This window comes from Sebastes fasciatus, chromosome 12 (assembly GCF_043250625.1).
Source record: "Sebastes fasciatus isolate fSebFas1 chromosome 12, fSebFas1.pri, whole genome shotgun sequence".
Lineage (NCBI taxonomy): Eukaryota > Metazoa > Chordata > Actinopteri > Perciformes > Sebastidae > Sebastes > Sebastes fasciatus.
This window is the reverse complement of record NC_133806.1, coordinates 18,846,115-18,862,960: the sequence shown is the minus strand read 5'-3', so window position 1 is coordinate 18,862,960 and position 16,846 is coordinate 18,846,115. Positions and strand designations below refer to the sequence as shown.

Here is a 16,846-nt window from a genome sequence, read left to right as displayed (position 1 = left end):
TCAGGTTTAGAAAAAAACTTTATACATAGCATTAAAGGTTATTTTTTATCTTGGACATAGTAGTTTGACAAAAACCCAGGGTCTGCTTACTAACTTTGTCTAGGGCTTTCAACCACATCACAGCCTTCACCAATGTAGTTTGCTAAGTTGCCAAGGTGATGGATCTGTTGACATGCAAGTTAAGCAGCTGTTCATGATTTAATTTTAAAAGTGCAATGGATGAAATCACAATATCCATGTCTCCATGACAACTGATCAAACCCCCTCTGCTGATGAAGACTGTATGACACAGTTGACAGCTCTGGAAAAAGCTAGTGTCAAATCTTTATAGTGTTTAATGATTTCGTACGGCATAAGATATCAATTGCTAAATCAAAAGGTTTCGTACAGCACGTCATATACCTCATAAAACTTTAATAAACCCACAAACTACAACATAGACGATCTATATATATTATCAAAAATTAACATTTACACTGGATGAAGCAAAATTTTCTCAAGCTACGTGATCAATGCACACTACAAGACAAAATGAAAATCAAGATTATGGTAACTCACTTCTAGGCATAAACTGAAAGCAATTTTTATGTCAGAATTTCCCTTTGTTGTACCTCCAGCTCAGCTCCCCCTTGCTCTTCCAATGATAGCAAGAAGATAGAGAAAGATGTTGATGATGTCTGTGTACAGGTTGAGAGCCGCAAAGATATATTCTTCGGGACTCAGAGACAGCTCCTTGTTGCCAAGCAGCAGCTGCGTGTCCACCGCCAAGAACTGTAACATAGGAGACATTCACATTGGGTCAAATATTTGTCTTTTTCTCAAATTAGCGAAACATGTCTTCAAAAATCGTCTTTCCAAGTCATGTCAAACTTAACAACCGCAGTTGATTCAAGTGTTGAACAGGCACAAATGAATACACAGCAAACAATAAGAACAGAAGAAAACAATAAACATCATGTACACATAATAATAGTAAAAGAATAGCAGCACAACAGAAGATAAAGTCAAGGTGTCAAGCTTAACTCCTCACACCCCAACGAGAAGAGGCGAGTCTTCAGCAGTGACTTAAAGGTTTCTGTAGTCTTAGCAGTTTTTGTATGAATAGGTAAGCTGCTCAAAGATAAGGGGCGCCACTAGTTTTGTGTTTAATTCTGGGGACATCCAGGAGAATATGATTTGTCGACATCAGTGTTCTAACTGGAGTATGAAGATGCAATAATCCTGCTGGATAAGGTGGCAATCAATAAAATCGTTAAATTAATGCTGAAACGGACAGAAAGCCAGTGGAGGGATGCCAATATTGGTGATTTCATTTTCTTTTTCCAGTGAGAAGACGAGTAGCTGCATTTTGTACTAACTTCAGATGACGAAGACACGACTGTTCTACACCCACATACAAAGAATTACAGTAGTCTAACCAAGATGTAATAAAGGCATGAATAACTCTCTCTTTGGGAGAGAGATAGGTGTTTTGCAGAAACAGTGAAAAGTTTGTTTTTCTATCTTTATGGTGGCGGCATTTTGACAGCCAGGGCAGAGCTAGGAAACATGGCGGGGAAGAGAGGGGTATGACATGCTACAAAGGTCCCCCAGCCAGGAATCAAACAGGAATGTGGTCCAGGGCGCCCAAAAGTCAACATTAGGGCTGAACAATTTTGAAAAAATATCTAATTGCAATTATTTTTGACTGATACTGCAATGCAATATGATTTGCAATATTGGACGGAATGATAATTTTTACATCATTATTCTCATTTTCATTAAAAAACATATTAGAATGATTATCGTGTGAGTTTTGCGGGGATCTGTACCAAACAAAGATGTTTTCTTAAGTCTGTAGAATATGATGTGTAGGCCAGGATATCTCTGCGGCATGACGATATTTAATTTAAAAATGGTATTTTGACACACATTTCACCTTTAACAAATATTGATCCTCCTGCCATTTTAAATTGCAGTAGGCCATATTGCGATTTTGATAAAAATGTTGATAAATTGTGCAGCCCTAGTAAACAGTTTTCATGGGGGGGTTATCTCTTTGGTAGAAAGTAGTTGTTGACAGCATGTCTTGTTGACGAGACACATTGCTGCTGAACCTTTTTAAATGTAATGTTTCAATGCTGTGCTATGGTCAAACTGGCAACAGTTTAAAAACACTCCAGTCGGGAGGCTACCTTTACGACATGTCATGGTTTAAAATACAAACCACTTGAGCATCATAATCCTTCATCAAAATTACAATGAGTACTATTTATGTAGCAGGTTTTACTGGAGTACAGATTTTAGGCTTTTTAGTTTGAAACGTTTTAGCAAATGCCACAAAACAGTGCAAAGAGGTATCATACGTTCAAGATTTTTTGTCAAAAATCCGTTATGGCCAATCAGATACCTTGCCTTTAATCTATAGAAATCCTATTAGGCTATTTAGTATACATCTGCATCATCCCAGTCTTGTTAAACCAGACCAGGGGTGACTGAGATTTCATGCAACTCATACAGCATCATTATCATATACAGTAAATCTGGAAGACAATTGTTGGTCGAAGTACTTACACAGGTGAAGAGCAAAGCTCCCAGTCCGGCATACACAATGTGCAGAATCCTGTTACGGATGAAGATGCACAGGAGGCCGAAGATGATCAGGACAATCAAACAGACGAAAAGCACACCGTAACAGGAGGTGAAGTCGTACTTGGTCTGTGGGAGGAGGCCAAGAAAGACATTAGGATCACATCAGAGTATAATCAATGCACATGCCATGCATACAAAGAGGCAGGGACTGGCGGATACAAACCTGCAGAGAGAAGATGACCACTGTGAAGCACACAATTGCTGTGATGCCCACTGCCATGACCACTGTGTCCGTGTCATGGAAGCTGGCGATCATTCCCACCATGTAGGACATACTGAGAGTCAGGACGGACTGCAAACAAGAAACACAAGTATATCAGAAATGCTGCACATGTTTGAGTGGAGTGCACTTTTGTGGCATAAACAGGAAATGTAGTTACCAAACAGTGATTTGTGAGGCTCAATCTGAATTCAATCTGTGTAAACTTTTAAGAAAAAAATTTTTTTTACATCATAACCGTAGGATGAAAACTTCCTTTATACTAAATGTCAGCTATTCAGAAAGGAAGCTGTACCCCGTCAGAATAAATTGTTGTTCATCCAATTCAATTTTTTTAAACAAAGGATAATAGAAAAAAAAAAGTCCAATACAGTTGTATGACTCATAAACCAGAAGGCCTTAGATAACACAGTACTTCCTGAGCTGTACCTCCTCCCCTCTCTATCTTCTATTTTGAAAAAACTAAGTCTGAGCAGGCTTACCAATGCAACCAGGTTCCAAGGATGTCTTCGGCGGACGCTTCCACAGCAGCTGATCACACAAACCGACACAAAGAAGATGACATAGGACACCAAGTAGGTCCAGGTGTGCATCATGACGAACATCTTGACTTCTTTCACGAAGGTGAAAACAGCCACAAAGGCGAATGTCACCATCAGCTGAGCAGTCAGCACCAAGAACACCTGGAGGGATGAGTGGATTATTAGATAGCAGACACAGATAACATTTCTAACAAAGGATGTTTAGATGGATCTCAAATTGTATTAAGTACATGATTAACTCCAGAACAGAGGTTATGTTGTTGATCGTATTTGTTTGTTAGTCAGCAGGATGTGTCTAAAACTAGATTTCAATCAAATTTGGTGGAAAGTATGGCGAGACGGCAAGAATTATTTTGGTGCAAATTCCAGGAATTTCTACGGTTTTGTTTCTTTTTTTCATTAAAAGATTGTGCTCTACCTTGCCTACATGTATCTAATGATTGATTATCAATACGTGTTTTGTTTTTTTAATAAATCCATATCTAGATGAACAGAAATAAATAGAAACATTTTGTATTCTTACGACAAGTGAAGCTGTTGATAAATCGAGCAAATATTTACATAAAGCTACTTCATTGCCGAAAAGCAGTCCTGCTCAATGATTTTCAACACTGCCTATGATGCAATCATACACTCAGCCATATTAATTTGACCTTTTCTTCAACCACACTGTCTCCTTACCTTTCGGATAAAGGCTCTTCTTATGCTCTTGTTGTCTAATCCAAAATCAAAGTCTTGATTCTCATGAAAGGGTGGTGGATCCTCCTCGCTATGGTAAACATCATCTGCAGTGGCACAAACCAGAATCATCAAATTGATTAAATTACACTACAAATGTAATTCCATATATATATATATACATATATACATATATACATATATACATGCGCTCCGTCTTGGATTTTGAGGTTGGTGAGGTTCGTCCGATATTATATATAATATATATATATATATATATATGTATGTATATTATATATACATAAATATATATAATATACATACATATATATATATATATATATTATATATAATATCGGACGAACCTCACCAACCCCAAAATCCAAAACGGAGCACATCAACATTAAAGAAGCTGTAGCAAATACTGTTTATCAGCAAATATAGTCTTATTTGTGTGTCTATATATATATATTTTTATATATATATATATATTTTTATATATATATATATATATATAAATAAAATTAAACAATGTTAGAAATACAAACCATTGAAGTTGTCATTAAAGCCCTGGCCTGGTGGAGAATATGGTGAGGAAGAGGGGTTGGCTCCAAATCCTGAGCCACCTTGAGGGTTCTTTCCCATTCCGAAAGCTCCAGGAACACCCGGTCCAAAAGCAGTCGGTGGGGGGAAAGGGAGACCACCAGGAGCAGGGAAACCTCCAGCAGCATCAGGGACACCTGGTCCAAAAGTAGTCGGTGGGGGGAAAGGGAGACCTCCAGGACCAAGGAAACCAGTAGCAGCAGGGAAACCATCACCACCAGCAGCATCAGGGACACCTGGCCCAAAAGCAGTCGGTGGGGGGAAAGGGAGACCTCCAGGAGCAAGGAAACCAGTAGCAGCAGGGTAACCACCACCAGCAGCATCAGGGACACCCGGTCCAAAAGCAGTCGATGGGGGGAAAGGGAGACCTCCAGGAGCAGGGAACCCACCAGCAGCAGCAGGGTAACCGGCAGCAGCAGGGTAACCACCACCAGGTGCAGGGCCGAACATGTTGGGTCCTGGCATATTCATGTCAAATGTAACAGGAAACGCTATCTGGCCGGGTAGCGAGGGAGGAGAGGGACCCCCCTCCACAGGAGCGTATGCAGTCTTCTCGGTGGTCATCATCTCTGGCTTCAATCGGGAGCACAGACCCGCTGGAGAGTTGGATAGTATACAAAAGGATAAGTCACATGACACAGCACTGTTTATAATGAGATGATAATAGTTGATGACAGACGTCCTGAGAGGAGTCCACCGCAGTGATGCGCTATGACGTTACCATTGTCACATGATACTGCTCACTTCCGGTGTGTGTATGTATATGTATATATATATCTCATGATTGATAACCGTTTATCGACAAACTTAATTAAAAACAATTATTAGTTGTACATATTGTATGGGTTTCTACCACTAGCATTTTAATAATTAGAGAGTTAAACGAAGGCTTGGGGCTCTGAGTTTGATACCAAATGAATTCAACTTCCAGTTTCCACCAAGGCCTATAGAAGGAGGTTGGGACATGCGCAGTAGAGTCTGGCCAGCAAGACCGCAGCTTCAGTTACACTGCGCATGCGTCATACCCAAAACACCCAAAACCAGTGTCCTATCCTACTTCTATAGGCCTTGGTTTCCACCTCGGGAGACTCCGGAGGTTTCTTAAATGTAGGCCACAAATGTCACTTTCAGGCAAAGAAACAGCCATTAAATAGCCTACATAACCTACATCAAACGGGCTATTTGAGATAAAAGACACAGAGATCATTAATGATAAAAGAAGGAGTTCATATGTTTCTGTTAAACATGTGCAACACAAAGATGGCCATGTTTCTTTTTCACCAAACAATAACCATTAGACAAAATACGGTTGAAAAACAACAAAGATCAACAAAGTTAGGATAGTAAACGTCTGTAAAAGCTACTCACATTGACGTTTCAATCCCAGCTGGGCCTACTCCAGGAGATATTGGTGTATTTTCTGCAGGTTTCTGTCCCACTCGGACGTGTTTTCTGTCCTCCTGACTGCCAGTAAACCGCTGCTTCCTCTCCGCCCCCAGGATGCGCAATGGTGCGTTCTGGATGACTGGGAGAGATGGGGACATACTCAACAGCAAGGAGAGTCTCTTACTTTTTAGTTGACGTAATAAATGGTTTTCATTTTCCGTATTAATACAACAATTTCTCTTTCAATTTTCTTTCTTTTCCCAGTCGTTTTTACGATTTGGATGTTGACGCGAACGCTTTTTACAAGTTGGGATCTTTAAATTACGATGATTCTGTTATGAATGAACGCAGCATGAAACTATTGTCTGTGACCTGATGGATGTTTAGATAAAGTCTGATCTAAATGCGTCATTAAAACTGAGTGAAGAGCGGAAAAATCCATTATTTGTAAACATAAGTGAAGAGTTGTGGGAGGATAATGATTTTTATATACAGTGATGGAAAATAAAGAAGTACACTTTTCTAAATTACTGTACTTGAGTACAATTTTGAGGTGCTATGAGTATTTCCATATTATGCAAATTTATGATGCTCTATACATTTGAGAGGAAAATAAATCAGAGTCACACATCTTGTGTGTTATATTCTATTTTAGCTTCTATCCTTGCTTTTATTTTTAGCTTGTTTTTATTTTCTAATCTTTAATGTTTTTATAACTGTTTATGTCTTAATATTCTTTTGCACTTTGTCACAATGTTCTTAAATGTTTATGTAAAGCACTTTGAATTGCCCTGTTGCTGAAATGTGCTATACAAATAAAGCTGCCTTGCCTTGCCTTGCCTCCTCTGCTCCTCTATTTCAGAAACTCCAGATTCTTACTATTTATGATATCAATATTTCTCAAATATGTGTTTTTATTTATAAGATACTTTCTGGTGGGAATATTCCTGAGCAGTTCAAGACCTATTTTAAAACAAATTCTCAGGTCCATTCTTACTCAACCCGTCAGTCTATAGATCTTCATCCTCCTAAATTCCTCACTGGTAGAGGTCAATTTTCGATAAGATTTAGGGGTCCAAGTTATGGAGCAGCTTTTCACATCTATCAATAAACTGTTCATCTGTCAAAGGTTTCAAAAGTCGCTTAAAGGGTCATTTAATTGTTTTGTAATTGCTTTTCCCCATGTTGTCCATGTATCTGTTTTTATGTTTTTTATTTTTTCCCACTCACAATGTTGTTTGGTTACGATTGCCCCCTAAGTCTTCATAGATATTTAAATCAATATCCTCCTCACAAACACTAACCATACACTTCCACGCGACACACACACACACACACACACACACACACACAATTGTCTTTTTTATATATTTACTGTATTGTTATTGTTGTTATTATATATATATATATCTTGTCCTAATTGTTTGTTATCACTAATATGTAGTCATATTATTTCTTTATATTAATGTTGTCTCTAGGTGGAGGCTTTAGATAAGCCCAGTGGATTTTCTGCCTCTTCCTGCACTGTATATTATTCATTTATTTTTTTGTTATGTTGTATAGTCTTAAATTTTGCAAAATAAATAAACAAATAAACAAAATACTCCAGTACATTTATATGACAGCTTAGTTACTGATTATTTTGCAGATTCATATGATTTACAAATATATACAAAATATAATCAATAATAATTCCTGATGTTTAAGCTACTCAACAGTAGCTATAGCTGCAGCAGGCCTAGATAAATTACTGTACTGTACTGTACTAAAGTGTTACTTACACATGAATGTAGCAATAATTATAATCCCATAACATATACTGTATTATATGAAAATGAGTCATTCTGCATAATGATTATTTAAATTTGTTGGTACTAAAAGTATATTTTGCAAATACTTTTGTACTTTTACTGAACTAAAATGCTTGCTAAATGCAGGGCTTTTACTTGACAGAGTATTTCTACACAGTGGTATTGCTACTTTTTAGAGATGCACCGATACCGATACTGGATCGGATATCGGGCTGATACTGACTCAAATAGCTGGATCGGATTTTGGTGACAATTGGGCCGATCTATTAAATTCAATTCTATGTTCATATACAATATACATTACATACTGTAATTTTAATTGAGCCAAGTTGCGGGTGTACAATTTATTATTTTAATAATAAATAACAATTCAATAAATTTGTATCTATGTATTTATTTGTTACATTTTGTTTTACAAAGTTAGGAAAGCAATGTTTAAGTCAAGCCTGGTGTTGCCTTACACATAAAAGAATGATCCCAGTCACTTCCACACATTGAGGGATACAACTTATTAATTAAACACTGGTATCGGATCGGTATCAGATCGGTATCGGATCAGTATCGGCCGATACCCAAAGCCCAGGTATCGCTATCGGGACTGAAAAAATCCCTACTACTTTTATGTAAGTAACAGTTGTGAAAACTTCTTCCCCCACTGCTTAGCTGCGTAGGCCTATAGTGCTTGGCAATAAGGAGCGCCCGGCATAAACCAGCAGATGTCAGGAGGCCACAGCTCTGGTGAAATAACCTGAGAGGGCAGCCATGGAGCATCAGATAACAGCATTTATTTCATTGGACTAAACCGTCTGGATATAGACACCAGACCCTGCAGCTGCCTGCCTGCTCCTCTGTCGTACCACAGGCAGGTCACATCACAAGTTCCTTAACAGCTGTATTGAAACATAAGCAGTTGGACTAGTGAAGGATTGTAGACAGGTGAACAAAACAGGGAATGGACTGTGTGATCTCAAACGGTCCCGGAGTAGTGTGCATTTCAGCTGTTCAGCCACAGAAGAGCCAAGATATCGATTTATTTCATTTCAGCATGAGGGAATCTGGCAAACAGCTTCTCTCAACTAAATGTTGTGTAATGTGGGAAGAGGGACTTCACCTACTTACTATTTTGGAGTCACAGCAGGCCAGATTCATGTTATGCAAAATTTAAGTTGATTTAAAATGTAAACAGAGGCAAGCCTCAAACTCTGCAGCAGTGTTTCAAGTGTAGATCAATTACCTAAAAAAGTGTAATCCATTATTAATGGCACAGGTGTCCGAGTTGCATATGTTGCCACTTGGGTTTCAAGCGTGGTTTCTATCTTGAAATTAGTTACAGATTATTTCTTGCTGAGAGATGTTAATAAAAGTCAAACAGATTAAATAATAGCTATGGTTCATATTGTAGTGGGACTCATGACAACTCTTATGCCGTCCCATTGCATGCAGAGCACACTAACTGAACATTAAATTGGCCTGTTATCTGTTTTGTATTCTTTATCCACAACTGAGACCATCCCGTGACATGATTTCATCAAAAGGGCTATAGCAAAACCAACATTACACAAAACACAGAAGAATGAAAAAGTTGAAGGTAAATTTCCTTTTATTTCACATATTTGCATTATTTTGAGTCATGCATTACAAAATGCAAGGTGAAACAGTGATGTCCTTGCATTAGAAAACATTTAATGTCTAATGACATCAAATGTAAAAACTTGAAAAAGTTAACAGTTCTCACGCTGTCCTTTATCAAAGTGGTCAAGTATAAAAAGCGACATTAATTAAGAATCTATTTGAGACAACAACATTAAATCTACAGAAAACAGAAAAAGCGTTGGACTTATTGCTACCTTTCCACTCATCTTTTGTTCTTTATACACAGTGTTATTGCTTTGTTAAGCCAAGTTTAAACATCCATCACATGCTCTTGATCATTACGTAGCAGCACATGTGGACATGTTCTATAATAGGCTTCATACTAACGCATGAACACAAAATAAAGGGTTTATTACTTTAAGGCTCCATAATAAATACATAAATAGCATAATTTAAAAAGGCACATTATGAAACATTTTTTCAAAATGAAAGATTCACATTCAACAATGTTTCTTCCCTTATGCTGAGTTTACTTGAGGTGCAATTTAAAGGGAAGAAAAGTGAGTGCTTTTACCAGCTTCAGCTTTCACTTCAGCATTTTGTCTTCATCAAGAAAAAATACATTTTAAAGGGAACTAGTTGACGGTGACTAATCTACCTCACTGCAAACAGTTATGAAAAAAAAAAAAAAGAACAATCCTAACTTCTAGATCAATAGTCTGCATAGTTTTACCAAACAAAACACTGGTCCAAAACTATGAAATACTGAAAACTGCATGATGACGTAACATACTGTTCTCATATGCATGCAAGTGTTTTGGTTTGTTTTCAGAGAAATGGGGAAGAAACCTGATCATAAGACGTTAATGCACTTGGAAATTTTATACAAATTCCACTGCAATATATTTACAAAATTCAGCAATGGTTGACATGAGGTTCAGTGAGTCTACTTCAATTAACATTAAATATTTTCCTGCTGAATAAATATTAAATATTCATATATATTCAATGGCGACAAAATACTGATCTCACTTGTAAAACATACAGTAATTCCTCATTTCTCTCCACATTTTTGGTGATTTTCTTCAGGCTCTTTGGTAGACTGCTAAGTTAAAACCTGGGTGTGACAACCATCATTCAGCCCCTATGGTTTTCTCCCTCATTACTTCGCTCTCTTCATGGGAGGAGGTGACCTCCCCTGCTTTCCTCCTCAAAGGTAGTTTTCATGGTTTTACTGCATGCGATCTGTCTGGAGCTGCTGAGGTTGATACTGGCTGAAGGCGGCAGCAGCAGCGGCAGCTCCTGGGGTGGCAGCAGTGGCGAGTGGCTGCTGGACAGCGTATCCATACCCTGCTGCAGTCATGTAGCTTGTTGGTGCTGGTGAGGCCGCGTACGGATACTGCTCATATGCAGCAGCGGCGGCGGCAGCGGTGGCAGCCGCAGAGTACTGTGCATACGCTGCACCAGTATAGTCAAGGTATGGGGAAGTGGCAGCAGCAGCAGCTGTTGCTGTAGCAGCAGAAGGTTGTACATGAGGGATCATCATGCTGGGTTGGACAAAGGCCTGAGGGTAGACGTAGTGTGCAGGGACTCTGTAGGACACAAAGACACACAGGGTCAAACAGAGCCACAGCCAGTCTTCCAATGCTGAAACTAAATTCTGGAAAACTGAAAAGCAGGCGCCTCAAAAACGTCAATCCAGTCCTCAGAACACAGCAAATCCATTCATTAACAACTGAAAAACCCCTACCTAGAAATGAAAAGTTAAGAAAGCAGCAAAACCACAAAGAAACACAAGCGCAGCTTTTAATTTCAAAAAGCACTTGAATCTGAAACACAGTAAGGCATTAAAAGAAGACACAGCCCAGCTCTGCACCCAGTGTTTCACTGAAAACGGTATGTGACAAAATGCGAGCGTATCGCACAACACCACAACATATCAGGAAGAGAAGTGGACATGATTCTGTCCACAAACGGTCACACCAACACCACACATACAGGCATGCCCACACATGTTAATAGGCCCTTAAACACAAACAAATAGGGCAAAAAAGAGGCTTTTGGTTTCTTTAAAATGTAATAAATTGCAATTTAGCTGCTGAATTAACCATATAGTAGTGGGAACCTGATTGTGCTATATTCTGCAGAGGCCCTGTTGTGTTTATTTGCTTGAAAAATAAATGAATTAGACTATTTTAAAGGGGAAAATGGTGTCAGAGTAGATTAGACAAGAGCTCTCTGATAGATGAGCAATATTCTGTATATAGACCAGGCAGGATATAAACAGATAAATACAAGCCTGGGTATCTGGGTAAATATGGCCCCCATTTAAACTTGTGTTAAAGTCACCCTCTGTAAATATATTGAGGAGCAGGTGTGAAAACGTACCATCCCCCTCTTACAGACATACACCCCCACACAAACACACACACACACGCCAACTTGACTGACAAGGGAGGCTGGAAGCATGCTATTTTTGCTCCCCTTGTCATCTCCAAAGGACAAGCTGATCTTCTCCTTCAGTAACACATGGCAGGGCACTCGTCAACTGTCATGGCCGCCTACGCCGCTTACTGTCTGTCAGTGACTTGCCTGAATTTACTTCTTTATCATTATCAGACTGGAGGTGTTCTGGCTGATCAAAAAAGCAGTGCCCTTTTTACAAAATGTGGTGCTAAATTCACTGCTGTAAACAAACTGTGTTGTTCTATGGTTGCACTGAAAATATTACAATTCTTATTAAATCATAATAATTCGTATTAAACGTGAGAAATTTAATTACATGTATGATTTCCAACTTGGCAAGACAGGAATTAAAACATACTGGTGTCCTTTCGTTGTGATATGACCTTGTTTTAATATCAACAGCTCAGGCGCTAAAAGGGCACAGCTGACTTAAGCCATCTCTATTGAACGAGATGGGAGGAACATTTTGTGGTCGTGCACGTCTAGAGCTAAATAAAGGTGCTTTGTAAACGACCAGGACACATGGGTAATCCCCAGCACATAACCAAAAGGCTTCACGGGCACATGGCTCGGCCCACCTGTTGTCCGCGGCCGAGCGGCCCTGTCTGTGCCATACATTATTAACAGCGCTGCTGAGTGGCTCCTATTTTCCATCTGAATTTGAGAGGCTGTGGAGATCACTGTAGCCAACAGCTGCTGCCTAAGAGGCCGACTAAGATCTCTGTCTCCAACCGATAGTGCAGTGAACATTTGAGTTTATTTCAAAGCTAAATAATGAATCCATAATCACATCTATAGGTAGTTAACATCTACAATTTGTTATGTACAGACAGTGATCCAGCTTTAACTTGAAGTTTTGACATTTTCAATCAACTTACTTCATGAACTTTGCTAATAAAATAACAATATGGGGGCAATTAAACATATTCTTCTGTGCTTTCCTGTGGTGATAACACAATTTGTTTTCATTCCCCCCTGCACATTTTAATTTTGATTGTTAAATGACAACTGCTGGAGTGATGAGAAAAATACAAAAGAAAAAGTATACTTTTTAAGTACCTGTAGATGTAAGCTACAGATGAAAGCAATGGGTTAATGAAAAAATAAAACCACAGCATCATGGGTAAGGAAACAGAAAAAGAACTCCCACATGCAAGCCAGTGTTTGTTTTGTTGCGGGGGGATCGATTTTGAAATGAACACACTGTGAGTGATCATCAGCCCCCTTTTGACAACAAAACACGATCAACGTAATGTTAACGAGAAACTGATAAACCACAGGCTAAAGCACAAATCAATTATTAAAAAGGGAAAATAATCAACACCCCGTTGCAGAGTTACAACTCCCTAACAAAACTCACAAAGTGTGCACAAAAAAACCTCCTGCACCCCCCACCTCCCCCACTGCAAGTGGAAATAAGCACACAGTTAAGCTGAACACCACATCATACTGAAAACAAGGCACACACCAATCTATGTACTATGGAAAACTGGGAAGAAAAAAAAAAACAGAAGACTTCCATGCATCTAGTCACCATTTCAGTTCGTTTGTGTATGTCAGAGTATACAGGTAACACTTTAGCGCTCTGCCCAATGCAGACTCAGCTATTCCTCAAATCATCATGTCCCTTCATCAGCTATTTTAACCGTTACCGACCCTGTCAGATCAGAGAGAGATAGACAACATGAAGTCAAGTCCTGCAGTGGCTGGGGACAAATGTTCACTTCCTTTACAGTCAACACCAAGCAGACTCACACTCACATGTCCTCATTCAAGGATTTAACAGGTGGAGGCAATGATAAATGTCACTTTTACAACAATAAAAAAAACACATTATATAAGATCATAAAAGAAAATAGCAAGATTTTCCTTCATTTAAAACAGACAGATTTTGTGAAAGAAATGTAATTTCTGCAGCTTAACGTACCCGTAAGGTCTTTGGATGAACGCTGGATGGATCTGAGGCATGCCAAATGCAAATCCTAGAATGAAAACAGACACCTGTTAAAGTTATATGTTTCAAGCACTGACACTTTTCTATTATTATGATTGTGAAAATAGTGTTGATTGCTTAACATTTCCAAGAGAAAAAAATAAAGTGCAGGTCAATCTACAGTAAATTTGCATCATCCACATAGATTACTTCACAGTTCCTGTATGTGTGTGTGTGTAAAAGGCAATTGGGCTGCTGTCTTTGTGTTGCCACCTTGATTATCTTGGAGTTGGGAAAGAAAGCTGTAGTCCAGTCCCTCACCTGGCTGTATGACCCTGGGCTTGGCCCCCAGGTAGGCCAGGTTCACATTGGCTTTCCTGCCATCTATTATGGGGTTGGGGTCCTTGCAGGCTCGGTCAGCAGAGGTCCGGTCTGCCATGGTCACCTGGAGGACAACAGCACATTTTCCATTTAACCTTATGGAGATTTCTTACTGTACAGTTCATGATCACAGTGTGGCACCCACTGGATTATTTGTTTTTAAAGGTCCATCTTATAGTAAATCAGGTCATATTTGACTAAAAGGGTTCTGCTACAGTAATCTTACTGTGTTAATCCCATCAACTGTGTTACTTTGTCTGTCAACTGTGTTACGTGTGGTTTTTGTGTCATAAATCTTTTAAATGTTGGCTAAACTGTCACAAAAAAGATGGGGGATATCTTTAGAGAGGGTGGTGAATAACTCTAAATTCAGTGTAATGTGGATTTATGTTGAAAAAATATTCATCCTTCCTGATAGCATCCCATACAATGTCCATTATGAAGCTCAAAATTCATATTTTCAAATCAGTTACACAGACAACCTTAAAACCCTCTGGTGAATAGATTCAAATTTTCAAACAAATGTGTTATCAAATGTGTAGTACCTTGTTCATGTTTTATATGACACAACTTTTGTCTGTAACACAGTTGACGAAATAATGAAATAATATTTTCATTAAAATATTTTAAAAAGTCATTAGAGCTTCTAAGCTTGGCAATTTATGAATTTAGCACATTTAGGGGGTATATTATGGTAACAACTAAATTATTTACCAAAATAGAAAACAGATTTCTTCACTTTTTGATTGACATGAAATATACCCCTAATTATAGAATGACTCAAGAGCTGACCTATTTCTAACAGGCTGTCACACACACAAACAACAGGAAACAGTTTCAGCCTACAGGTGTCCATACTGGATCAATTGACACACGTGTGCAAGCAACTTTAAAAGGAAAAATGGCAACTCAGAGCAAGCAACAGGTTGTTATACTTACAAATCCATAGCCTCTGGATTTGCCCGTCTGCCGATCGGTGATGACAACAGCCTCCTCGATGTCTCCAAACACTTCGAAGTATTTCCTGAGACTTGAGTCGGTAGTGTGATAAGGAAGACCTCCCACAAAGATCTTGGTGAACGTGGTGTCTTTCTGTGCCGAGTGCATCATTTGGAAGCTGTGCGTAAAATGCGATTTTCCTGGAAGAAGTATAGTGATGTCAAGATAAAGTAAAAGAAGAGCAGCGTTCAGATGAGTTGAGGGAGAGAGTCTGCGACGAGGAGATGTGACTGTGGGTCTGCAGCAGGAGGAGGCGGAGGAGGAGGACACCTGTTAGTGCTGGAGGTTCCCAGTTGTCAGTGTGTGTGACACAGATACTTAACTCCACCCAGATCCAGACCACCACCACCACCACCCCTCTGTGCTCTGGCTGCCTACTGGCTGCACAGCTGCTAAAACAGGAGCAAGGACACACACTGCAAAATAAGTATAGAACAAATTCCACAATGCTCCTAATAAAGTTGGTCACAATCATAGAGAAAGAGATGTGTTGGTCAAGGCAAGTTGAGAAAGACTGTTAGGCCTTGAGACTAGGTGGATTGTGAAGGCATTTTGTCAGATATAGTGTGCACTTTTTTTTTTTTGTATATTCAGTGTCTTCCCCACAGTGGAAACTCATGCAGTCAACATAAAATAATAAGCCCCCACAGTGCAAGCCTCCTGACCCCCTTGACATTTTTGACCAGGTGCCAAAAATAAAGTTTTTCAACCTTTAAAGGGACTGTTTGTAACTTTCAGAAATGCTTGTTAACAGCAACACCTGTGGCCGTTAAGTCAACAAAAGTCAGCGTTAGGTTCGTGCTTGTGCTCGCTCTACGTAGACATGAACGAGCATCGCTCAAAACAGTGAAGCGACACACGTCAGCTAAAACCACAATATCACTCTATATTTCACCTGCTTAGCAGTAATGTTAGCTGACCAGACGAAGGTCTCTCCATGAATCACTGCTGATCCTAGTGTTGGCTTTTCCTGCTTCAGCCCCGGAGAAACGTTATTGTCTCCCGACTGCGCCCGCAGGGAGACGATAACGTAACTCGCTGTGGAGCCCCGTCACTTCACAAGACACTGGAAACCTCTGTTGGTCTGGAGGAGCTGCAGCATTTATTTCTGCACAAACGTCCACCGTACATTCACTAGATATTCTCAGAGCTAAACTAACTCTTCTACAGTGTGGAGTGTGCGCGCATACACGTCTAGAGGTGGAGCGAGACAGCGAGAACGTGCGCGCTGTATGAGTGAAGGCAGGCAGAGGAGCAGTCTGAACAGCGTAGCCACAAGCGAGCGCACATGGGATCCCTACCCGGTAGATTTATATGTGTAAAAAATTACAAACAGTCCCTTTAACTTTTAATTATTCAATTTTACTCCTCAACTCTTTAAAGGTCTAATACTGTTTCAAAGCCCCCACACTGCCAGGAATAAGATTCTAGTGGGAAATACTGAATCCTTATTTATGTTTTTGGTCTAAATGTGGTCAAATATAATCTAAAAATACTTGATTCAGCCAATAAAATACTCATCATTTGTTAGTTTTCTATGTAACTCTCTCCAGGTTAATAAAAGCTACAAATAAGAAATAAGAAAATAATACCAAGGACAGAA

At 39.3% G+C, this 16,846-nt stretch overlaps 2 protein-coding genes across 4 annotated transcripts; both read right to left on the bottom strand.

Moving 5' to 3' along the window:
* On the bottom strand, positions 1 to 6,184 carry grinab (glutamate receptor, ionotropic, N-methyl D-aspartate-associated protein 1b (glutamate binding)). Of its 2 annotated transcripts, XM_074653868.1 has the most exons (7): positions 6,043 to 6,184; positions 4,620 to 5,270; positions 4,075 to 4,178; positions 3,334 to 3,534; positions 2,795 to 2,923; positions 2,554 to 2,697; positions 1 to 771 (listed from the first exon to the last, which is right to left on the bottom strand). In XM_074653868.1, exons 2-7 carry the CDS (start codon positions 5,239 to 5,241, stop codon positions 619 to 621), a joined length of 1,353 nt encoding a protein of 450 aa, XP_074509969.1. In that variant the 5' UTR covers positions 5,242 to 5,270; positions 6,043 to 6,184; the 3' UTR covers positions 1 to 618. The 2 variants fall into 2 exon arrangements, with proteins under 2 accessions (XP_074509969.1, XP_074509968.1); XM_074653867.1 differs by lacking the exon at positions 6,043 to 6,184 and having other exon boundaries at positions 4,620 to 5,312.
* A 3,269-nt stretch (positions 6,185 to 9,453) lies between these two features.
* rbm24b (RNA binding motif protein 24b) lies at positions 9,454 to 15,567 on the bottom strand. Of its 2 annotated transcripts, none has more exons than XM_074653858.1 (4): positions 15,184 to 15,567; positions 14,137 to 14,308; positions 13,858 to 13,912; positions 9,454 to 11,056 (listed from the first exon to the last, which is right to left on the bottom strand). In XM_074653858.1, exons 1-4 carry the CDS (start codon positions 15,352 to 15,354, stop codon positions 10,696 to 10,698), a joined length of 759 nt encoding a protein of 252 aa, XP_074509959.1. In that variant the 5' UTR covers positions 15,355 to 15,567; the 3' UTR covers positions 9,454 to 10,695. The 2 variants fall into 2 exon arrangements, with proteins under 2 accessions (XP_074509959.1, XP_074509961.1); XM_074653860.1 differs by having other exon boundaries at positions 14,185 to 14,308; positions 15,184 to 15,561.
* Positions 15,568 to 16,846: the final 1,279 nt, after the last annotated feature.